Source organism: Protopterus annectens, chromosome 1.part1, assembly GCF_019279795.1.
Source record: "Protopterus annectens isolate FY-2018-M chromosome 1.part1, PAN1.0, whole genome shotgun sequence".
NCBI lineage: Eukaryota > Metazoa > Chordata > Ceratodontiformes > Protopteridae > Protopterus > Protopterus annectens.
The window spans coordinates 1642662661-1642688912 of NC_056726.1; the positions used below are offsets into that span (position 1 = coordinate 1642662661).

The following is a 26252-nucleotide window of genomic DNA, read 5'->3' on the forward strand; positions in this document are numbered from 1 at the left end:
ATGAGAACAATAGTAGCAGTAAAGTCATTTGTGACCAGAGAGACAGATTGCAATGTTAAATAGGGAAATATGATAGTAGACAGAAGAAAGTAGGTTAGTCAGGATTGGTACAAGAGCAGAGCCAGTAGTTGTTCAGATGTAAAAAAAGTTGTTTTTTAAAGAGATGAAGAGAAGCTAGAGAGGAGATATGTGAGGGGAGGTTGTTCCATATTTTGCCTACTGAGTTGGAGAAAAGACAGTTACCTGCAGAATTTGTAATTCTAGTAGTGTTGGCTTGTAGCTTTTCGGCAGAGCGCAGCTGTTTCAAGTTATTGTAGGGAGTCAAGAGGTTGTTAAGAGCAGGTGTTTTTAATGGTTGATATAGAATGTTATGTGCTATTAAGAGTTGTTGATAGATGAGCTTGTTAGGAAGTTCCAACCAGTGTAGTTGTTTTAAGTTTAGACAGTGGTGAGTTCTATACTGGGATGCTGTGGCAAATCGAGCTATATTATGGTAGGATGTAGTCAGTTTCCTTAGGTTGCTTTTAGAGAGATTAGTGTATATAGAGGAAGCATACAATAGGGTAGAGATAAGATGTGATTGAGCTAAGGTGGTCCGTGCTTCGGGTGTAAGGAAGGGTTTGATTCTGTACAGTGAACCAATCTTTTTATTAACTGCTTTTATAGTGTTACTGATGTGACAATCATAGTTAAGATTATTATCTATAGTAACACCAAGCAGTTTTGTAGTAGAGTCGGGGGAAATGTGGGAATTATCACTTGCTGAAATAGTAAAGTGTAGTAGAGGAGATTTCTGGGTAGGTGAGAATAGTAATAGTTTAGTTTTCTTGGGGTTGAGGAGAAGGCATCTTTTTGAGAACCACTGTTCAACGGTTGAAAAGGTAGATTGTGTAAGGGACTGGAGTTCAGATTGAGAGGAAGCTGTACAAATAATGGTGGAATCATCTGCATATTGTATACAGGTAGTGATTTGGATAGATGATTGGAGATCATTAATAAAGATAGAGAATAAGAGTGGGCCTAGTATAGATCCTTGAGGTACTCCTAAAGAGATAGGTAGTAGAGCAGATAGAGAATTTTTCCATAGTACTGCTTGTTGTCGGTTTTCAAGATAGGATGAGAACCAGGTTAAGGAAGAGAAATCCAAGGCAAGGGATTTTAATATGTGTAGAAGAAGTGTATGGTTGACGATGTCGAAGGCTTTTGACAGGTCTAGGAAAAGAGAAGAGGTTAGTTCGTTGTTGTTACGGTTACAGTTGATGGTGTTGGTAAAAGAAAGTAGTGCAGTGGTAGTACTATGTGAAGGTCTAAATCCATGTTGAGTGTTGGCTAGTAGGTTGTTATGGAGGAGATGGTTAATTAGTTGTTTGTGTATACATTTTTCCATGATTTTAGCTAGTGGAGATAATAGTGCTATAGTGCGAAAGTTAGAAAGGTCAGTGGATTTACCTCCTTTGTGTAAGGGTATGATGTATGATATCTTCCAGATTGCTGGAAAAGTACTTTCTTTTATGGATCGGTTTATTAGGATAGAAACAGGGTAGGCAATAGCTTTAGCTGCTACTTGGAGGAATTCAGCAGGAAGCTTATCTGCTGAAGGGGTAGTGGGTTTCAGTTTTTGTAAAATAGATTGTATATAGGAGGTGGGTATAGGTTGAAGTTGAAGGGGAAGAATAGAGTCATTGAGGTTACTTAAGAGCAGTTGAGAAGTATCAGGAGCTAAGTGGTTAGCTAGACTTTGTATGGAAGTAGTAAAGAAAGTATTGAAGTTATTTGCTATTAAAGAGGGATCATCAGGGTCTAAGTTCTTTCGGTTGGGTGTAACTGCTTTGCCTGGGGTAAGTAGATTATTGATAGTAGACCAGAACTTTTTTGGTTCTTTTTTGGTGGACTGCTGAAGTTCAAGGTAATAATTCCTTTTGTCTGAAAGGATGGCTTTTTTGGTACTGTTTCTGAGCTCTCTAAAGGTTTGATGATCTATTGGGTTTCTAGAGGAATGCCATTTTTTCCAAGATTTATTTCTGAGTATAATTCTTTGCTTAGTATTAGAGGTTAGCCAGGGTGCGGTTTTAGTCCTTGTTCTAATGGTACGACTTGGGGCATGTTGATGTAGGATTGCAAGGAATGCTGAATTGAAATGTTCAACAGCCTTGTTAAGTGTGAGGTGTTTTAGAGGGGTACAGTTGTATTGTGAAAGTTCTGTTTGAAACTGCTCAGGATTAAATTGTTTTTTGGAGTATAGTGTTCTGTAAGTGGTAGGTAAGTTCAGGTTAGTTTTAGCTCTAATGACGTAGGTAAGAGAGTGATCGCTGAGGTCATCCGGAAGGATGCCAGTTTGGTAGGTTTGCAGGGGGGAGTTAGTAAGAATCCAGTCTAAGGTGGTTTCTTTTTTGCTTTTATTATTTATTCTAGTGGGACTATCAATGAGTTGTTTGAAACCATAAAGGTTTATGTGAGAAGTAGGATTAGTATTATTACATGATTTCCAATCAATGTTAAAGTCCCCAAGGAATAGTGTTTCTTGAGGGAGTTTATTAGAGAGTTGTTCAAGAATGTGTTCTAAGGTGGGGATGTTATTTCCAGGGGGGAGATAAGCACAGATGACATTTATTGCTTTAGTAGTGTTGATTTGTATTTTTGAGCAGATTATTTCTGCATTATTGTTTTGGTTAAGGGTAAGGTCAAGAAGAGTTAGCTTTAGGTATGTTTTATATAGAATAGCTACTCCCCCACCTTTCCTGGAAGTGCGATCAAGTCTAACAATGTTATATCCAGGTGGGGTAATTTCAATGTCTTTAATTGAAGGCTTTAGCCAAGTTTCTGATAAGCATAAAATATCAAAGTTGTGTGTTTCTAGTAGGGCATGGAGTTGACTAATTTTGTTGCAGATGCTACGTATATTGAGATGGGCCAAGGAAAGGAGGTTAGAGGGTGTAGAGGATGAGAGAGAGAGAAGGGTTTGGTATGATTTTTATGTGTATTGTTTGTAGTAGCTTGTGGGCCAGGGTTGGGGTGTATGTCACCATCTTGTAATAGATGGAGTAGTGTAAAATAGTTTTTAGGTCTAAGTTTTAGGAAAGTGTCAAATGTTTTCTTTGTTTTAGATTTTAGTAGTTTGCAGTGTAGTAGCCTGTGGTATTTGGCAAGAAGGTAGATAGATTGTGAAGAGGTATGAAAGAAGGATGGGGATGGGGATGTTGTAGGTGTACAGGTGTGTTTTGAGGGAAGTGAGAGAGAAACAGTTATCGAGTGTTCATAGGAGGTTAGGAAGTATGTAGTAATAAGAGAGGATAGTAGTAAAAAGGATATAGGTAATTTCAGCTGTGTCTGGAGGATAGTTGTAGTCATGGTAATGTAGTTGTAAGTTTGCTTAGAAGATGGAGTTAGTATAATAGTGTGTTGTAAGGTGTGAGTAATGTGGTAGGGTAGGGCAAGTGGTAGGGGGTGTGATGTTCTAGGTGTGATAGTAAGAGAGGGGTGTGGCTGGTTATAGTAGGTAAGTGGGTGTGGTAAATTCTAGGGTGGGTGCACAATTTGAGAAGCTTTGAGTATGATTGGGAGGAAGAATCAAGGGGTGTGTCTAGAGGCAAAGTAAATGTAGGACCCCTGGGGGTGGGTGGGAATTGGGGGTAGGGAGGAGAGCGGAGTGAGCCCGCAGGGCAAACGGAGCGGGAAGAGCCAAAGAAGAGAGGTTGAGGGGAAAACAATCAGTGAGATGCTTATAGTAAAGGTAAGTAATCCAAGGACATGGAGGAATGCTTGGAGTGTAAGGACTAAGTGGGGCAAGGCTGAGAATATCAGAGAAAGGAGAAGGGTGGAAATTACACAGAAGGCTAGCAGATAGTGGGAAACATAGGAATTAAATCCCAAAAAAATCACTTGGATACCCACAAATAAATAGTAAAAAACGATTTCTATTTGATTCATAATTAACATAACGGGTTAATTATTAATTGGTTAATGAGGGTATATAAGGAACAAGTTGGATCGCTGTAGTTCATCTGAAGAAGTCTGTTAACGGACAAAAACACACTGAACTGTTAAAGTGTTCATGCTTTTATATGGTTTTTACTTTAAAGGGTTAAAGTAAAGATACACCAACATTTGTAAGAATATTGGACTCTGGTAAGTGTAGTTAAATTGCTCTGAGAAAAACGATGAAAGGGATTTAATCTATAATGGTTATGAAGAATCAACTGCACCAACATTTAAACAAAATTATTTACTCATTTAAAATGGAGGGGGCAATGGATAATCTATCACAGCGTAGGGTACATTTAACAGAATATTATTAATGTCAGTCATAATGTAACACCTTGTCATTTGCCATTAAGAGTATTAATTTATTAATCGTGGGGTTTGTTAATATTGTATGTAGTTTGATTTCTTATGGTAATGGTGCAGTGTTAAGTTTCAACTTTGTTCTTGTAGCTAGTGTTTTTTTTTTTTTTGTATCCCTTTCATATATCTCTGTTTTGTTGTTATTTCTGTTATTTTTTGGTATGCAAATAAAATTTAGATAAAAACAAATAAATAAAAAATAAAGGAAAGTGTGGAGCTAATGGGAGAAGTGGAACTAAGCTGCTCTGCAGTTGAAGCAATGCTAGGGTAGGGCTCTGAAACAGTTTGACAGTTATCTGAAGCAATGCTAGGGTAGGGCTCTGAAACAGTTTGACAGTTATCTGAAACAATGCTAGGGTAGGGATCCAGAACAGTTTGACAGTTATCTGAAGCAATGCTAGTATAGGGCTCTGGAAAAGTTTGACAGTTATCTGAAGCAATGCTAGGGTAGGGTCTGGAACAGTTTGACAGTTATCTGAAGCAATGCTAGGGTAGGGATCCAGAACAGTTTGACAGTTATCTGAAGCAATGCTAGTATAGGGTTCCAGAAAAGTTTAACAGTTATCTAAAGCAATGCTAGGGTAGGGCTCCAGAACAGTTTGACAGTTATCTGAAGCAATGCTAGGGTAGGACTCCAGAACAGCTTGACAGTTATCTGAAGTAATGCTAGGGTAGGGCTCTGGAACAGTTTGACAGTTATCTGAAACAATGCTAGGGTAGGGCTGTGGAACAGTTTGGCAGTTATCTGAAGCAATGCTAGGGTAGGGCTCCAGAACAGTTTGACAGTTATCTGAAGCAATGCTAGGGTAGGGCTCCGGAACAGTTTGACATTTATCTGAAGCAATGCTAGGGTAGGGCTCCAGAACAGTTTGAGAGTTATCTGAAGCAATGCTAGGGTAGGGCTCCAGAACAGTTTGACAGTTATTTGAAACAATGCTAGGGTATAGCTCCCGAACAGTTTGGTAGTTATCTGAAGCAATGCTAGGGTACGGCTCCGGAACAGCTTGACAGTTATCTGAAGCAATGTTAGGGTAGGGCTCTGGAACAGTTTGACAGTTATCTGAAAGAATGCTAGGGTAGGGCTCTGGAACAGTTTGACAGTTATCTGAAGCAATGCTAGGGTAGGGCTTTGGAACAGTTTGACAGTTATGTGAAGCGATGCTAGGGTAGGGCTCAGGAACTATTTGACAGTTATAACAACGAAGGCAGGCTAGCACAGTTGAATCGATGCATGAACACAAACTTGATGTAGCACTGCAAAGCAGCAGCAATTTGTGATTAAATGGAACAACAACTGCAGCATAGCATCCAGCATATAGGCCACTGTGGGTGTGGACAGGAAAGAGTCAACCTAGTTCACCATATAAATTAAAATATATGGGGGAGGTAGGAAAGTAGAAAAGGGAAGAACAACATGAAGTGGGAAACGTGCTATGGAAACTATAAGGTATAAAAGGTGTGAGGATATTTTTTTCCAGGGAAAGATCCTTTTTTGTAATATATAGAAAATAAAGTATGGGCAGGGGAGAGTTAATTGTATGTTAGATGGTTGTTTATGGGAGAGATATAGAAGGGCAGGTAGCGGTAGTGACAGACAGACAGACAAAGGTAAAATGCATATGCATACAAACCTTGTGATAGACACAAAATAATGGTTAGGAGGATCATGAATGGACACAGATATGAAGAGGTTGGACTAGTGGTGAGGGAGAGGGTTGGATAATGAATGAGGAAAGAGTAATGACATGTAAGGGGAAGGGACCACAAAACTGAGGATGCAGTAAAGTACTGGTATGGTTGGATGTAATGACATCTTTGAGGGCAACAGACCTAGGTATCACTCACTTGGATGACTCATGGTATGGGTCAATTGCTTCCCCAGTAGACCACATGTCAGAGACTGTCAGTCATGTGATTCCACCAGCAACAGCATAAGGCACTCCCTGTTAACAAGGTGGCTATCCAGTTGGTGCTGCACCTCAGTAGCTATCAATCTCCGAAACTGATGCAAGGAGACAGGGTAAAGCCCTATGGACAGGTTTCATACAAGTAGCCCTTAACCCCTGCTGACAAGCAACCACAGAAGGCACCAGTGACCCTGGCATATCTCTTCCAGAAATAATCTGGGCGTTGTTGGTGACTGAGTGCTAGAGACATTGGCCCATACAGACTAAGGAGATCATGGACTCACCTCTTCTTTTTCCACAAATGGAAATGCAGATATTTGTAGAATGTCGGGATTTTTGCCTTATATATTTGGTCTGTTCCTCATTAAATCTGTGGTTTTCTGGCAAGTCAGTAAGGACTGAAGTCACTAAATAGTGGCATACATTTGAGATTTAGACGTCATATTCTTCAGTGCATGTAAGCTAACACAAATCCTGTTATTCTATCAACTTTCTAAATTTATAAGTCAGGGACACATTACCAGCAAAGACATTAGGTAGAAACAAATCTGTTTTTATTCTGTCATTGTTATTTGCTAATCAGTCCTGCCAGATATGAATGCCTAGCATGAGCCCAACCTTAAGAAGTTAAGTAGGGTTACTTTATTTGTTAAGGTCGGGTGTCATATTATAGTAACACTTATCAGATATATCAGAGGGTGATCACCATGCGCCATGCACTACTATATAATTATATCTAATATTTTTGACAAAAAGTCCCATGAAATACTTGCTTGGCTGGACAAAGTGAGCATGTTTCAGATATCAGTACTGCTAAACAACAAATCAAATCTTAAGTCACTACACCTTGCAACAGCAATGAACTGCATAATGAATAACATTTTTTCCATGTTTTTTTCTTGATTGATTATTGATATAAGCAGTGTTGTGCAAAAAGAGCTAGTCATCCACAAGCTGATAAAGACTCCTGATGTGTTTTGTTTGTAGGCTGGCACATCTATTGCATTAAAAGTGACAAGTACTAACAATGCGGGGGAGCAAGCATGTGCAAGTGGAAAACACTCTGACCTGCAACAAGACTGGACAGGTAAGCGTATGTTTACAGATTTTAGATACCATGAAGTGTGACATGAAAAGAGAAAAAACATCCAGTAGAGTAAATAAGTCATTCATTACATCCAGGAAGTTGAGCACAACAAATGAGCCTTAGAAGACAGATCAACAGTTTCAACTATATAAGTGGACTAAATTAATTTTCCCAAGTTAATATCCTTGTATTTGTAATTACTTTCAGAGCAACTCATCTTTGTGTCATATTTTATTTTTATCATCTGTGTTTCACTGTAATCCATTCTGGCAAAATAACTAATTTGTATCTGATAAATGGCCCATTCTTCTAAAATCATAGAGCACTTTTTTATGATCTGTGTGACATAAAATAAACAAATGTGCAGTGGAGTATTGCAATCATACAAAATAAAGAAGAAAAAAAGATAAGCATGAAAAGAAGGAAAAATAAAAACGATTAAAGGAAGTACCAAATCTTTCATACAAGAACTGGGGCAGACAGGCAAACAAGTAGGAAAAACATGCTATCAGCAGTTAGGTACAAAATACAGAGAAATATACATCAAACTGAACTGTAGATAATGGATGGCAAAATAATGTTTTGCAAAACTGCTAGTGTAGGGTAGGCTGTGACCTTCACTCGCCACAACACCGACAGACAGAAATTAGTTAAGATCCAGGATTACTGCATGGCAGGGAAGATTCAACCTATTCAAGCATTCATAATTATGGTGACAATGCAGACAAGCAGGAAAAAATTGTACAAATAAAGACTGTATGTATATGTGGGTGTGAGTAAGTGTGTGCATATGTGTACATAAGCATGCATCTGTGTGTGTGTGTGTGTGTGTGTGTGTGTGTGTGTGTGTGTGTGTGTGTGTGTGTGTGTGTGTGTGTGTGTGTGTGTGTGTACTTTTCTAAGCTTTGCATAAATAGATTCTTAGTTCAAATTCAAATATTTATTTCGGGTACTTTTCACTAAGTGCAACATAATAACAGCAAGGTAAAAAAATGCACACAGACAAAGAATTAGGCTCAAAAATACCTTATATCCTCATAAAGTAGATATTAAAATGAAAATGCTATTTACAATTAAAATGTAGTTGAAACAAAGTAGTTATCTGCAGACCTCTGGAAACTACCTATTGTAGGACACCCTAAAGCGCTAAGGTACAAAATTCCAAAGATTGCATCCTAACAGATTCAACGAAGATGTTGAGTGGTCAATATGAGACAATGGGCAACAAAGTCATGCAGGTTAAGGCTCACTAAAACAAGAATCTTTATAATCTATGATCAGGCAGATGATCAGCACACACTCTAGAAAGCTGCAGTCATATTTTGTTTACATGGGATGCAACTTAATAGTCAGGCAACAGAGTTCTGAGATAGCATCAACCCATTTGGATGGCACATTGGTGCAGTGGTAGAATTGTCACCTTAGAGCAAGAGTTTCCCCAGTTCGATTCTCAGCTGGGGAGCCTTCTGTGCAGAGTCTGCATGTCCTCCCTGCATTCATGTTGGTTTCCTCTGGGTGCTCTGGTTTCCTCCCAAGTTACAAAGACATGCAATCTGGAGCATTTCTCCAGGTCTCTGCTGAAAATTAACTTCATTCCAAATCGGCTTTCCCAGTAAACAAATGGTAAATAAGTAAATAAAATTTGTGTCAGGGAGCTCCAGGTAAGGGGAAATACAAGAGGAAATCACAGTTTCAATGATCAAATCAGGGTATTCAGGCAGTAGAAAGCATTTTATCAAGGCTATATTCCATAGGTCTTACCAATAATATTTGACATCGGAAAACACATGGTCCATAGGAGTAAGCTTGCCATTGAGCATGCCTACAAAACCTCTCTACTACAAAACAAGTTAAGTCATATCTACCCTATAAACATTAGAGGTATTGAAGGGTGCAAAGTGTGAGCACCAATAATTGTATGTATATGCTTGGTAATTCTGACTTTCATCCACTTCATACCCTTACAGATGGACTACAACTGTGCATTTTTAGTACAGAGATGATACCACAGGCTTGTTTATCAAATGGGGTAATTAGAATAAGCAGTCTATTCCATGCATCAGCTGTTCTCTCAGAAAAACAGTTAGTACACTTTTCATTCCTATAGAATCTCCTACATAGGTTGTCTGATGACTCTCTACTACATTTTGATAACCCAAAACATTCCCCGAGGTAATTGTTTCTAAATGCCCTGTATACCTAAAAAAGGTGTTCTCTTAAATATCTATATGAGATACTGTACAAGTTCAGATAACTCAATCTTTCATAATAACTTAAAGTTTCACTTCCATATTTCCTCTGTACTCTTTCCAGTTTACTCATGCTGGTTTTCTTTTAAGGGTTCCATATTGTTATTCCTTTACTGACTTCATAAACACAAACCGCAATAATAATATTCTTTCTTCTGCACTCTTTATTGACCTGTCCAAAGCCTTTGACATGGTTAACCACCCCCTCCTCATAAAAATCTTAGAATCTCTTGCTTTAGAACCAAAGGCTATCCTATGGTTTACTTCCTATCTCACTAACAGGAAACAGGCAGTCCTCTGGGATAACAAACTCTCCTCTCTCCTCCCAATTTCTCTTGGTGTCCCACAAGGCTCTATTCTTGGACCTCTCCTATTCTCCCTTTTTATAAATGACCTACAAGCAGCTATTCCCCAAGCTACATGCATACAATATGCTGATGACTCCACTCTTATTTGCTCAGCTAAAACCATTCCAGAGCTTCAAACTATTACTCAAAATGTATTCCACACAGTAGAAGCATGGTTCTTAAAATGCTGCCTACTTTTAAATGCTAAAAAAACAAAACTCCTCCTCTTTAAACCTACTACTAGGTCCCCACATTAGATTTCTCTATCTCATCTATTAATGGCACCCTCATATCAGCTGACTCCACTACCAAACTGCTAGGTGTCATGATTGACAACAACCTTATCTATGATTGTCACATCAATAATACCATTAAAACTGTAAACAGAAAATTGGGCTCCCTTTACAGAATTAGAACATTCTTAACCCCGACAGCCAAAGCTACTCTTGCCCACTCTCACCTTATTTCAACTCTTCTCTATGCCTCACCAATTTACACTAACCTGAAGAAAAACAATCTCTCTAAACTGGCTAACACATATAATAGTATTGCTAGATTTGTGACTGGCAATCAATTCAGAACTCACCACTGTCTGAACCTTCAGCAACTTCACTGGCTGGAATTAGAAAATATGTTGCTTCTTTCCCAACTTTCCTTTGTCCAAAGAGCTTTCTATCAACCTAATAACACTCCTGCACTTTCCAAACTTTTTACCCCTTACTCTAACCTGAACTCACTTTGCTCCTCTAGCAAACTCCTAGTAACTTTAACTAAATCCAACAACCTTGCTGGTGACTCCCTTTTCTCTAACGCCATTGGTAAACACTGGAATCAACTTCCTACTGAACTTACTTCTATTCCAACTCCTGTTCTGTTCAAACAAAAACTTAGAACTTACCTTAAAAATCACTGGTTATGTCCCTGCAGTAACCCCGACTAAATCTCCCACAATTTTCCTCTACTCCTCCCTCTCCCTCTCCTTCTTCCTTCTTTTTATGTCCAAGCTTTACTACCATCACTTTATAAGAGCTACCTCTCTATTATCCTTCTCCTCCTTTAGGTTCATTTCTTTTTACTGACAGTATAAATTTAACTGATCTACTCACTCTTTTCATTTTGAATATTTTTTCTCTTTTACTTTCTTTTTATAACCTTCCTATAAAATAATGTGAAATAAGTTTCCATTTTTTATTTTTTTTGTGTGTGAATGATGAATCCTATGATGTTATGTGAATGTTGAATCCTATGATGTTATCCTGTATATTTGTCTATTCCCACCTCCTTTTTATTTCAGCTCATTTTTGCATACTATGTAACTGTGTTTATCTCTATGTGGAGCTTTTCTCCCCGGGCCTCTACTGAAAATGGAAATATATCCAGTTAGACTAGCCCGGTTAACAAATGTAAAATAAAAATAAATAAATAAAAAATTCCATACTCAAGTTTTGGTCGAATATAACTAACAAACAATGATTTCATAATTTCTGATTTCTTAGACTTTATACAACCTATATTTCTATAATAAGCATTAACCAATTTGATATGATTAGAAAAACTTAAAGCTGAATCTAATCATATCCCCAGGTCCTTAAGTGAATTTACAGTTTCAGTCACTGTATACTATATTAAATATTCACCTTGCAATTTATGTCTCCCAAATGTCATATGCTTAGTTTGTGATATACTTATCAACATATTTTCCTGAGCCTAAATGGTCAATTTAGTCAAGTTCTTTTATAGACATGCACTATCTGTTACACATGTAATCGGTTTACCTAATTTCAGGTCATCTTCATACAGACAGTAGAACACCTCAGAGGAAAAAGATTGATCTAAATAATACAATCTAAACAAATATGTGCCTGAGACAGAGCCCTGTGGGATGCCCTGAGTGCAACAAATAATTTCACCTGTCCAATTGCTTTGTGTTACCTTTTCTTGCATCCAAATTTCTACCTATCTTCCAGTATACAACTAAGTTGAAATCCACACAAGTAACTTTTCAATAACAGTAGGGAAGGTTATCCATCCATTAATCATAAAAAGTGAGACAAAAGTTAGGAGAGTCTGTATTAGGACTGTAAATTGCCCCTACCTTCCATTCTTACTCTCTAGCAACTAACCCTCCAATCACCCAGCTACCATGCTCACTTTCTTTTTGGGCCATCTTTCTTGCCTGCAGGATCCTTCAACTAAAACTGCCACTCCTCCCTTTCTCCCCTTTAGTACCATGCTGCTACTACACAAAACCTCAAAATCCCTCCCTCCCAATTATTTACTTCCTATTATGTTTTATCTTTTACAGCAACATAACCCCACCATTTAATCGTTGAAATTTATTCCAGATTTTCCATCTTTTAATAGTGTGGCAAATTCCTCCCACATTCCTTGTACCCTTAGCAACCCCCCCAAATTCCTTGTTCACCTGTCTCCCTCAGACCCTCCTCCCTCCTTCCTTACATGGCTAGATCAAACAAGGCCTTTGAATCCAACCTGGATCAATGCCTGACTCCAGGTGCTTACGAAATGCTAGTAGTTGGTCTAAAAATCGTGCAGGCAGGATATATTATTTATTTTATTTATTTCCAGTTTGATGACCGGGGAGGTCCACTGGGCTCATAGAGCCCATTTTCAGTGGAGGCCCGGGAAGAAAAGCTCCATAATACTCAGTAGAAATAAGCAAAAAGTAATATTACATAGTAAAACTTAGTAAAGTATAATCATAAAATAGAGGAACATACATTACATACATAACTCTCATACATAACATACTTCATTAGAGACAAGTTGTACAGAGGTTAGTTGCAAAGAGGAAGTAGATCATGTGTGCATGGTTATACAATAACAATTGTAAATCATCTGAACATAGTTATAAAAACTAACATTTGTAAATACAATTTTCTAGAAAAGGGATGAATAAAGGTGGAAAGTACATTATTTAAAATGCATAGATTCAAGATATTAATGTATAGAGAGAGGCAGTTGGGAAACAGAAAAAAGTGGAGTGCATACATTACAGTTTAGGATACAGACGCGTTGATGTTCTTTGTTAAATAGCATCAAAATTGATGCGTTGGCAGTAGAGAGAATCATTCCCAGATGGGGGAGAGAGAAGACAGATAGTAAACTATTTACAATATATACATTCAAGATATAGATGTTAAATTATGTTATATTCAGACTGAGGCTGCTGTTTTAGGTAATCAGTATGGAGTACCTCCAGGTTAGTGGCAACGCACGAAGCACCGGAGACCATCCATGTGCAACTAACCGTAGGCAAAACTGCCCTACAGTTTGTAGCATGCTACAGACCACCCTCTAAAACTCAGGAACCCCACTCCACCTTCCTGAAGACACTGGAGAGTATGAATGTCTCTCCAAATACCATCATATTAGGAGACTTCAACTACCCAAACATAGACTTGGAGCATTACTCAAGCCCCAACACCCTAGCCCAAAGGTTCCTAGAATTCATAAACTCAAATGTGATGGAACAACTAGTCACCACTCCCACAAGAGGAGATAATATACTAGACCTGATCATCACAAACATGGGGACACAATGCTCCACACCGGAAGTATACCCCTCATTGGTGAGATCAGACCATAAATTAATCTCACTGGAAATCCACATCCCGCCCCCACCCCCAGCACAAAAGACCACTGTGAAAAATTTCTCAAAAGCTGACTTCACACTTCTTAAGACTGAAGTGGTATCCTTCAAGGCCCCTGGGCCAGTGGAAACCACAGCCCACACCACTGAATCCTTTATAAACGCTTTCTACGGACACCTTCAAGAATGCATGGATCATGCAATCCCAAATAAAACCAAGACCCATTCCCCCAAAGGCAGGCGTCCTGTCTGGTGGACCCCAGCCATTAACAAGCTTTACAACAGGAGGAGGAAGCTACTACATGACAGAGCAAAATCCCCAAAAGGGAAGGCATCTCTGATCAGTACTAGCAAAAAACTACGATCACTCATAAAATCATCCAAGGCAAACTTTGAAAGAAAAATTGCAAAAGACACTAAAGACAATCACAAGGCCTTCTTTAGTTATGTTAGAAACCTGGGTGGAAACTCCCAGATATGCTCAGAGTTAGTCCAAAATGACAAAAAAATACACTGAACCCACAGACATTGCCAACATACTGGCAGACAGGTTCAGTGCAAATCCCCCCCCCTCCACCCCAAAAGGAGAAATTTCTATCCCAGCAGAGTGTAGCCTCCCTGACATCTCAGATGCCCAGGTGAGAGCCGCTCTCCCCAAAGCTAAAAACACAGCATCAATGGGACCAGACGGTGTCCCGGTTTGCTTGCTACATGAACTCCAAGAGGAACTAAACCCGCACATAAGGCTGCTGTTTAATCTTAGCCTTACTACAAGATATGTACCCAAGGAATGGCATACAGCAACAGTGGTCCCACTCCACAAAGGAGGTGCTTCTACGGACCCTGGAAATTACCGCCCCATAAGCTTGATGAGCCTGGTCTGCAAAGCTATGGAGAGGATCATTATGGAACTCATAAACAAAGACATTGGGGACCTACAGACACTGGATTCTAACCAGTTTGGCTTTGTCAAGTGCAGATCCTGCCTTTTGAACCTGGTTGACCTTTTTGAAACAGTCACTAAGGCCATTGATGAGGGTAAGGCAGTTCACACAGCCTACCTTGATCTTGCAAAAGCCTTCGACACAATACCCCACTCGGGCACCATAGACAGGCTCACCAGCTTAAATGTAAACCCATATGTCATAAGATGGGTTGCAAACTGGCTCAAGGACAGAACCCACAAGGTCAGAATTGCTGGAGCCATGTCAGATTCTAAGCCAGTCACAAGCGGTGTCCCACAGGGCTCGGTCCTGGGACCCCTCTTGTTCGGCATTTATTTTTCCAAGGTGCAAGCAAACATAGGAGGATTGTGGCTGACAAAGTTCGCAGATGACTGCAAACTGGGCGCCATAATTGATACTCCAGCGGACACAAGCATCCTTCAGAAAGGCCTCATAGAAATGGATAACTGGTGCCAGAGCCATGGCCTTAAACTGAACGCCAAAAAATGTATAGTCATACCCTTTGGGAAAAACAAGGTACCCACAAATTACCACATAGGTGGTAATCCATTAAGTACGGAAGAAGTAATCAGGGACCTAGGGACCCAAGCTGACAGTAACCTCTTATTTGACATTCACATTGCCAAGGTGGTTAGGAAGACCTTCTATATTACCCACCTTATCATGAAAGGATTCCCATCTAGATCAAGAGAGGTCATTGTTCCCCTATACTCTTCCCTTAACAGGCCCATAATTGAGTACAATGCCCCATTTGGGATGCACCTTACCCGACACCTGCAGCAGCTAGAAAGGCCCCAAAAGTACCTAACCAAGAGGATCAAGGGTCTCAAACATATGTCATATGCTGCCCGGCTGAAGAAACTCTAGCTCTATTCAGTCGCATACCGCCTACTCAGAGGCAATCTATGCCTGACGTATAAGGCCATGTCCAATATGGAATTAATGGACATGCTCCACCTCAGAAAATCCAAATCCACCAGAGCCACGAGAGTAAGGGATTTGAACCTCGACACAGAAATAAATAGGACGTGCTGGAGGGACAGATTCATAACCCAGAGGCTCCCTACATTCTGGAACAGAATTCCAGTCCATGTTAGACAGAGCCCCTCACTGACTCTCTTCAAGAGAAATCTTGACGAGTGGATGGGAGATCATAGGTTTACCCCGGGGGTCACTTCTGTGTCACTACTAGACAGAGGTACAGTAAACTAAACCCTAAATGGGCATAGTATTCTCATTCCAAGGGGTGGTGAAAGCCACACACACTCTGGCTAGGCTTATAAATGCCCTAGGGCAGATAGCCTAGTATGAACCTATGAACCTATGAGTAGATTAACTTGTAGTAGAGCCATTAGCAGTTTAGGTGGGTAGAGTGCAACTGCATTTCCAATTTTGGGAGAGGTGGCAATGGAGTTGAGTTTTAAAGTGTTCAAAGTTTTCATGATCTTTAGCCTTTCCACCTTTCCAGCAAAGCTACTTTCCCAGCTACTTCTTCCTATTAAGGATAAACATCCTTCTGAGGGTTCACTTCAGTTGATAGAGTTTCCAAAATCTCGAAACTCATATGGTGGAGACCATATGATTGAGTTTTCAGAAACTCTTACATCTGAAGTGGGGTTAAATAGACTGTGAGTGTTTTAGATGAGGGATTCAGTAGGGGGGGGCAAGCCCTCTGCACTCCTGCAACTTAAATATACTAACTTTGAGATTGCTCTACATCAGGGAACAGAGAAATCTCTCATTCCACAGTGTCTGCAGAAGCACGGAATGGGAGATTTCCCTTTTCCCCACTGTAGACTGATACAGAACTGTGTAGGCACGGGATGTATTTTTATGGATCTTTTGGGAATGGCTATGAAACTTTTCACTTGGAAATCAAAATGTCATTAGAAAAAGGCTTTTCTTAGGGCATTTAAGAAGGAAAGATGAAGAAAGTGTGTGAAGAATGGGGAAATAATAATTGTTTTACAAGGCTTCCATACGTGGTTTTGTTCTAAGAAGCTCATTATACAAAAAAAGAATGTGGAGCAAAAATGGTCTTTTTGTCAAAAAGAGAAAGATAAATTAGCAGTTTACAATCAATAATAAGGTGGGAGGCCCAGCTGTGACTGCCACAGATTTTATAAGGTGAAAGTTTTAAAACTGCTTGAAAGGCACGTTAATATTTTTAAAGAGGTCAGGGAGACAGAACACCATGCAACCTACCTGCCTACTTTTATATAAGGATTTTTTGCTAGAGTCTCTGCCTCTAATTATGAAGGATGCTACCAAAGGTAGTGTGACAAGGGCAACTAGGTTGGTGAAGAATAGGTCATCTTTGGACAAATGCCATTTGCTGCTGGATTTTGTAACATGGACAAAGAAGGAAAAAGGAATGAATGCAAGTGTGGTATTTATGTGCATTCAGAAGGCCTTTAATAACATTAACTAGGAATTTCTTATACACTCAATAGAAGGTGCAGCAAGGAAGAGTCATATATTTTTATCAATTATGTAATAAAAAGTTTTAGAAATAAAACAGTACTAGACACATCCAGAATTAGCTAGCTCAGTCTGTGAGATTTTTGCAAAGCAGACTAAAGCCAGGGATAGTCTGCACCACATTGCAGTGTTACTAGACATGTGATTATCAAAAGTAATGGTCTCCATTTGCACTACATGATCATGGAGGTTCCCACAAAATAAAAGTCGATGTTCAGCATGATGGAGAAAAATGCAGTTCTTCAGTCTGCTGTATAACATGGCATGAGATAACGGGATGTAAAAATTAGCTGAAAATGGTGACATCTGGCATTCGGTTTGAAACAATTCAATCATACTAGCGGAGTAGAAAGCTGTGATGGTACTGGACTTGGGTATACCATATCATAATACAGTTTCAAATCCAGTTGTAGTTTCTCAGCCATAGTGATAGCCATTCATGAAGCCTGGCAGGCAAACTACTGAAGTCATGCATTTCAACAATAGAAGTGAGCACGTGCAAAGTGATATATCACTTCTGCACTGTAACTCTGAGTGGGTGAGCAAGGTTTTACATCACTTCTGCACTGTGAACCTCAGTCAGTGAGCATAGTGTTACATCAGTTTTGTATTGTAACCCTGAGTCAGTGAGCTAAGTGTTACATCACTTCTGCACTGTAACCCTGAGTCAGTGAGGAAAGTATTAAATTACTTCTGCACTGTAACCCTGAGTCAGTGAGCAAAGCATGCATCACTTCTGCACTGTAACCCTGACTCATTGAGCAAAGCATTGCATCACTTCTGTACTGTAACCCTGAGTCAGTGAGCTAAGTGTTACATCACTTCTGCACTGTAACCCTGAGTCAGTGAGGAAAGTATTAAATTACTTCTGCACTGTAACCCTGAGTCAGTGAACAAAGTGTTACATCACTTCTGCACTGTAACCCTGAGTCAGTGAGCAAAGCATGCATCACTTCTGCACTGTAACCCTGACTCATTGAGCAAAGCATTGCATCACCTCTGTACTGTAACCCTGAGTCAGTGAGCAAAGTGTTACATCACTTCTGTACTGTAACCCTGAGTCAGTGAGCAAAGTGTTACATCACTTCTGCACTGTAACCCTGAGTCAGTGAGCGAAGTGTTACATCACTTCTGTACTGTAACCCTGATTCAGTTATTGAGGACACTATAGATTTAATTATGAAGTGTTAGCTGAGAATGCGGTATCATGTAGAGTAAAATGTAGTGTTCTGATACCATGGAGAAATTCTTATTATGAGGTATCACTGCATTTGTTTGAATGTGACCTTTTTATACCATGAAATTCCATGCTGTCTCTTTACCTTTCAGACTAACAGACAAGATCTGTTGCTATGGTGAGTAATGGCAACGTTGTTACATGTTTTAAGGCTTCAGAGGCTGAAAACAATGTCATGAGAATTTCAGATAATTTCTGCACTGCCAGAAGGTCCTGCATCAAAATCAGCTGGAAATCATAATTAGATGAAAGTTTATATTACCAAAGGTGTGAAAGTATAGGTACACAACCTTCTTGACTTGATTCTTTTGAGGCAGTACAGCAGTTGATTCATGTACAACTCTCTACTAAAAACTCACTTTAGTAAAGAGTGCAAGAGATGTACCTACAGCAAGAATCTTGAATCCATGCTCTATCACACTCAAAACAGTAACATAGAAAAGGTTATCAACTGACCTACCACTACATATGCACATAGTACCACTACTCATACACACAGTACACATCAAACATGAAAATCTATATATGCGGAGGTTCTCTCAAAAAAAAAAAAACACCAGAGACCTCCAAAACACAAAACTGCTACAACTAACACAATCCCTACTGCACCCATGATGCATAGCAATGCCAGTGTCTCACCCACCAAACTTGTAAGACATAACACTCAAAAACCAAATTTTCTTGTCATTGAAGACTTAATAGTGAGTCACATGGATGCCCCACTCACCAGGTCGGACAAAGAGAAAGTCATGGTCCGCTCCCTGTCTGATGCTAGGATTCGTCAGATCATGCATGCACTAAGGTCTTTCTGCAACAAGTACCATTATGACTCTGTCATAGTTCATGTTGATGTGAACAACTTGAGATGTACCTCACTGGACTATATGAAGAGAGACATGATTGAGCTCTCTGTGTGTCCCAGGCATGTATGTCCCTAGCCTTGAGCAGCATACTGCCCTCACTGAGAATGATGCCACAGTCTAAACAGAAAATAATGGATTTCAATAATTGGCTTAGTTTTTGATGTCATTCCAAGGGGATCCAGTTCCTCTCAGCTTTGGAAGCCATGTTCGACAAACCTTAATGCTTTGCCAGAGATGGTTTGCACCTGGCGCTGCTAGGCTTTTGGCTGCTGGCAGAGGATCTTGCCTCCCCCATAGTGCCTTTTTAGGCAAGGACTCAAAAACAACATTACCAATGTAAAGTTAACAAATCAGAACAAAATAAAGGTCATGCTGCTAAATGCCAGGAGCTTAAACCAAAAACTGCATTCCCTGGAAGAACTTTGAACACTAGAAGATGTAGATGTCTGTGCAGTTCATAGGTTGGTACTAGGCTATCGGCCTTAGGGCCTATACAAGTCTAGCCATAACAATTCCCTGGATATTTCCCACAATATTTACTTCTCTGGACTCCTGTCTAGCAGGGTGACTGATGTGATCCCTAGGGTGAATTTCCTACCTCCCATCCACTCGTCAAGGTTCCTTTTGAAGAGGGCCAGTCACATAAATCTGACTCAAGGCCTCAGAGAGTACAACAGCCTTGCAAGGCTACAATGCCTTCCACACCTTTAGACTGCAAAATGAACATGTGGAAACCAAAGGAGATGTTTTAATCTATATTAGAGATAAATTAACCTCCTGTCTAGTTAGATTGGACAAGTCCATGGAGTTACTCCAAGTCCTGGTAATGGGTGGTAAGACCCTCCATTCAACTCATAGCCAGTTATAGATCCTCCTCTATGGGTCACGGTGCCCATGAAGTCTACTTGACCAAACTGGAGATAATGTAAATTTTGCCAAGCACACTGGTTATGGGGGATTTCATTTATCCCACCATCAACTGGGAAACCGATGCTAGTCCTAACACGCTATCACAAAAGTTTCTTGACTTTGTTAAATCAAATGCCCTGGAACAAATTGTCCATACTCTGATAAGAGGAACAACCATTCTAGATCTGGCCCTCACCAACATGTCAAACAGATGCACTGCCACAACTGTCAGACCCTCATTAGTTAAAACTGACCAGAAATGAGTCATCTTTGAGCTGACACTAACACCAGAACTCATTAAGAGGTGAAATCAGACTAAAATTCTTCACCAAAGCAAACAATACCCTACTAGGTGAAGGTATAATTGCATTCCAAGCCCCACTCCAAGCTGGAAGTAGCTACGCCAAAGCTTACACTAATCCTTGTACAATCACTTGCACAAATGTTTAAACTCATCTGTACCAGAAAGAATCAAAGCCAGAGCCCCAAGTAAAAACAAGCTGCCATGGTGGACATCCAGCATCAACAAACATTACAATAAACGCAAAAAGTTGCTGTCCAACAAAACAAAGGCAAGGTCCCAACAATGGAAAAGCACCCTCCTATGCCTCAACAGGCAAATAAGACAACTTGTCAAATCCTGCAAGGGCTCCTTTGAGAGAAACTTAACAAGTACAGCCTAGGATAGCCATACCACCTTTTACAGCTACGTACATAGCCTAAAAACTAGGACCCAAGCATGTGCAGAGCTAGTGACCAACTGCTTCATGCACACTGGCCCCACAGAGGTAGCAAACCTGCTTGCAGATAGGTTTGGTGAAAATTTCACTCACTTATCCCCTCCTAACGTATCATAAGATCATAGAAGTTACTAGGTTATTGGCCCTGAGGCCCTTACAAGCCTAGTCAAGAATTTAGCCCATGTTCCTACAAGTCAGCACCCAATGTCCCTGTCCAGCAGGGGCACAGGTGAAATCCCAGGGGGTGTATTCCGTTCCCCATCCAGTTATCGAGGTTGAACATAAAAAGGGTTAATGAGGTACTCTGCTTAATATGGAGAGGGAGTCTATTCCACAAAATGGGGAGGCTCTGGGACACAAATCTGTCCCACCAACAAGTCCTATTGATGTTACTGACCACATTGAGGTCACACGAGTGGGTTACTTGAGTAGAGCTTGATTTGTGGATATGCAGCAGTCCCATCAAGGTGGGGTCCGAGATTGCTTTGTATGGTCTGTTTGTGTAGTGTAGATGTTTGAGGCCCTGGATTCTCCTGGTGAGGAACCTTCTGTAGATATTCAGCTGCTGCATGTGCTTTGTGAGGTACATGCCAAAAGGGGCATTGTACTCAATAATGGGCCTTATAAGGGAAGAATACAGGGATGTTAAGACCTCTTTGTCCCTGGATGAAATACCCTTACTAATGAAGTGGGCCATTTAGAAAGCTTTCCGTACAATGGGGGCAATTTGGTGGTCAAAAGTCAGTTTGCTATCAACCTGGGTGCCCAAGTCTCTCATGACTGATTGAATGCTTAGGACCATGTTATTAATGTGATAGTTTGTGGGGTTGTCACTCTGTCCAAAGTGGATGATGATGCATTTTTGGGTTGCAGTTTGAGGCCATGTTTATAGCACCAGTCATTTGTTTGTGTGAGACCCGCTTAGAGGATGTCCACATCGCTAGGGGAATTGATGACAGCGCCCATTTTGCAGTCATCTGCAAACTTGGTCATCCATAGCCCACTGATTTTGGCCTGCACCTCAGAAAAGTATATCCCAAACAACAGAGGCCCCAAGAACAATCCCTGGGGTACTCTGCTTATTACGGGTCTGTTGCTTGAGGTGACTTCTCCTATTTAGGCATGCTCCCATAAGAACAAACAGAGTTAAAGCTAACACAGTTCCATGGTTAACTAGGAAAACTAGGCAAAAAATAGCAGAAAGGAACAGAGCCTGGATGGCCTGGAGGTCCAACAAAATTCCTAGTACACAGCAAACCTACCAACAGATTAGAAATCTAACCAAGAAACTAGTTATGCAAGATAAAATAAATTACTTTATTACCCATCAAAAACAACACATGAATAATCCTAAGAAATTCTGGACAGGTTTAAGCAAGTTGCTACTTCCTGGTAAAACCATTACCCCACCCTCAACATCAGGTTTAACAAAAGAAAACATGGCTGAATCATTCAATACATTCTTTACTGAAACCGTACTTGCCCTAGCACAAAAGCATCTCACTACCAATACAAGTGACCACCGTACATCTAACAACAGTCCCACTTTTAAGCTACAACCCACCTCAACCTTCTACATAAGAAAACTACCATCCCAATTAAAACCTACAACACTAGGAGCAGATTCTCTCCCCAATGAATTCTTAAAACTGGCAGCAGCTGAAATAGCTATACCAGTTTCTATACTAATAAACAGATCAATCTCTGAAGCCACAGTACCCCTGATTTGGAAAACTGCCTACATTATACCTCTTCACAAAGGGGGCAGTTCCTATGACATATATAGCTACAGACCAATTGCAATCCTATCTCCACTGGCTAAAATATTAGAAAAAATGTATTCACCATCCGTTAATGTCCCACCTTATTAATCAAGAACTCATATCTCAAACACAACACGGTTTCCGTCCAGGTCATAGCACAACTACAGCTCTGTTAGCATTCTCAGATACCATAAACCACAACAGGAACAATGGTAAATTTTCCTCAGCCTTTTTCTTAGACCTATCAAAAGCATTTGATATGGTTAACCATGGCAAACTTATCTCCCACCTTGTAAATCTAGGCTTAGACAACCAATCAGTCTCCTGGTTCAAAAACTACCTCAGTAATAGGCAACAGGCAGTACAATGGCACAATAACCTGTCTCCACTCTTACCTGTCACACTTGGGGTACCTCAGGGATATATACTGGGCTCCTCGCTGTTCTCAATTTTCACAAATAATCTCCACTTGGCTGAAAATAGTTCTAGCCTTATCCAATATGCAGATGATTCGACTATTATATGCACTGCCCCTACCCTGGCAGACCTACACAATAAAACCCAGGATAATTTCCACTCAGTCGAAAACTGGCTTACTCAGAATGGCCTCATTCTTAACCCCAAAAAAACCAAGCTCCTGCTATTTCATCCCTCACAAACTACCACTCCTACATCCACCTTCAATATCCTCTTTAAAAACGGTACCCTTATTTCACTCGAATCCCACACAAAACTACTAGGCGTTACCATTGATAAGTTAAAATTTGATATACACATTAATCTGGCTATTAAAAATATGCATAAAAAGCTAGGAAGTCTCTACAAACACAAATCCTGCCAGACCCATAACACTAGATCCACAATTGCTTGCACCCACCTTCACTCAACATTACTGTATGCATCACCAATCTTGACCAATCTATCCAAAACAGAAACCAGCAAAATGACCACCTGCTACAATCAGATAGCCAAGTTTGCTAACAACAGCTCCTTCAGAACTCATCATTGTCATAACCTAAAACAATTGGGCTGGCTTGAACTGCCAAATTTGCTAATCGATAATCAACTGATCACTCTCAAGCTGCTCACCCAACTGTATATAACACTTTCGTTAAGTAACATAATCGAGCAATACTCCTGTCCTAGGCAACTCCGCTCCACAGACAAGTTACTGTTAAGAGTTACTAGAACCCACAACCATGCTGGTCACTCCCTCTACTCTTCTTATATGTCCAAAATCTGGAACTCCCTGCCTGCATCTATAACCCTGGAATCTTCCCTACCGAAATTTAAAAAGCATATCAAAAGTTATCTGAACAACAAATGGCTATGTCCCTGCTCCACACCAGACTAACTCCAGTCCCACTCCTATACTAATGCAACTCTTGCCTTAATACATAGCCTCTTGATTCACCTGCATAAGCTTAGCACACCACAACAAATGCATGAGGTTATTTTTTGGGATAGTTTGCATAATTTATTGTTGTTTATAAATCTATTGATCATTGTATCTGTCTATGGCATAACACTTAATATGTGTTCTCAACTAGATACTCTTATTGTACCTAGTTGAAATATGGATTGGATTGAATCATTGTCTGTATGTCTTGTACATTGTCTCTTTGGAGCTTTTCTCCCTGGGCCTCCACTGAAAATGGACATGTATCCAGTTGGACTATCCCAGTTAACAAATGTAAAATAAAATAAATAAAATAAATTTTGACTAGGTGGGCTCTTTCAGTGAGCCAGTTTGTTACCCATCTGGTAATATATTTCTTGATGCCTAACTGAGAGAGTTTATCTATTGTACCCGAGTGGGGAATACTATAAAAGGCTTTGGCCAGGTCAAGGGTAGGCGGTGTGCACCATCTTCCCCTCCTCTATGGCTTTGGTGACTGTCTCAAGGAAGTCAACCAAATTTAACAGGCATGACCTCCGCTTGACGAAACCAAACTGTGTGGGATTGAGTGGTTGGAGAGTGCCAATATCCTTGTTAATGAGGTCCATGATAATCCTTTCTATGGCCTTGTAGATCATGCTAGTTAGGCTGATGTATCTATAATTTCCTGGATCAGTGGACACTCCACTGTTGTGCAGAGGGATGACTGTGGCTGTCCTCCACTCAGCTGGGATGAAGCCGGTACTCACTCTTTGGTTGAATAGGTACCTAATAGTGCTGCAAGTGCCTGCCTGAGTTCATGTAGGACATAGCCTGTGATAGTATTGGGTCGCATGGAGGCTGTATTTTTTTTCTTTGAGAGTGCAGTGATGACTTGCTTGCTAGAGATAAGGGAAGGAGGGCAGGTGCAGGTTTACTCACGAGGGGACAGAGGAGGGAAGCTTTCAATGAACCTGTCTGTCAGCAGGTTGGCTATATCTACAGCACTTGTGTACGCTGTGTCCTTGACCACCAGTTCTGAGCAGATCTGAGTGCTTCCTTTGAGATTGTGGACATATGTGAAGAAGACCTTATGATTGTATTTAGTAGATGTGGCCAGTTTGACTCGAAGTTTGCTTTGGAGGATTTCACTAGTGCTCTTAATTGCTTGTTCAGGCTAAGGAGAGATTGCTTCCAATTAGGCACCTGCTCCTTCTTGGTCCTGGATAGCATTTTTTTCCTTTTATTACACACTTTATTGCAGATGTCCACCAGACAGGTTTATTTTTCCTTAAGGAGGATGGTTTTGTCCTTTTGGGTATTCCTGATTCCACACAGCTATATAAATGCTTGTATAGTACTTTGGTGTAGGTTTGGACATATGTGCCAGTTCCTGTGGAGGGGGAGGGGGTTGTGAAGCTGTTTATACCTTCCCTCAGGAGGTTTCAATGAGCTTTGCAGGAATTTTTCTGTTTGACCCTAGCTGTGGGGGGGTGGGGGGGTGGCAGGGGAGAGGTGTCGGATCTTACCAGTGAGGATGACACTGTAGGGATGCTGCCATGGGTACTCATGTCAGTTAGTACCAAGTCCAAGATATCATCACCTCTTGTGGGAGTGTCGACCAGCTGGTCCTAGCATTTGCATTGATGAAATCAAGGAATCTCTCAGCATTTGTGTTTTGGCATAAGTAGTTCTTATCTATAGTTAGATAGTTAAAGTCAAACAGGATCAGGGTAAAGGGTTGAATGTTGACAGATTTGAAGAGGCCCAGATAGGTGGAATTGGCATCGAGTCAAATTTGGGGGCTTGTAGCTAGCTATGATTTGAATAGGGGTGCTGTCAATGGTTAACTGTACCTGGAGTTTCTCCTGTGTGTCATACTCTTTGACCAGCCTAGAGGTCTGTATGTCTTTAATATATATTGTAACTCCACCTCCTTTTGTTTTGCTGCCCACAGTTTGTGGTCTGAATGTATGATAGGATGAGTAACCTGGTATGGCTGGGGTGCTCTTAACAGCTTTGAACCAGGTTTCTGTGACTGCGCAAATATTATCATCTTCCAGGGTTAAGAATGCTTGCAATGAGTGCAGTTTCAAATTTAGACTCCTAGTGTTTAACAGCATGACCTTTAGTTTGCATTTTGATGAAATTTTCATGTTGGTAGTTTTGACCTTATGGCATTTCCCAAAAAAGGCACTATGGGCGATGCAAGAGCCTTTTCCAGAAGCCTGCAACCCATGGGAGACAGATACAGGCCATCTCTGGCAAAGCATCGTGGTCTGTCGATCATGTCTTCCCAGGCTGTCAGATACTGGATCTCCTTGGAATGATACCAGAAACTGAGCTAGTTGTTAAAGTAACCATTTTCTGCT

At 40.4% G+C, this 26252-nt stretch overlaps 1 protein-coding gene across 1 annotated transcript in view; it reads left to right on the plus strand.

The window, feature by feature from the left end:
* Positions 1–26252, plus strand: part of LOC122811733 (CAP-Gly domain-containing linker protein 4-like) — a 1328591-nt gene that overhangs the window by 85287 nt on the left and 1217052 nt on the right. The window contains exon 3 of the mRNA XM_044083780.1: positions 7236–7335. Coding sequence (XP_043939715.1) covers positions 7236–7335 — 100 coding nt within the window. The remainder of the gene's footprint in view (positions 1–7235; positions 7336–26252) is intronic.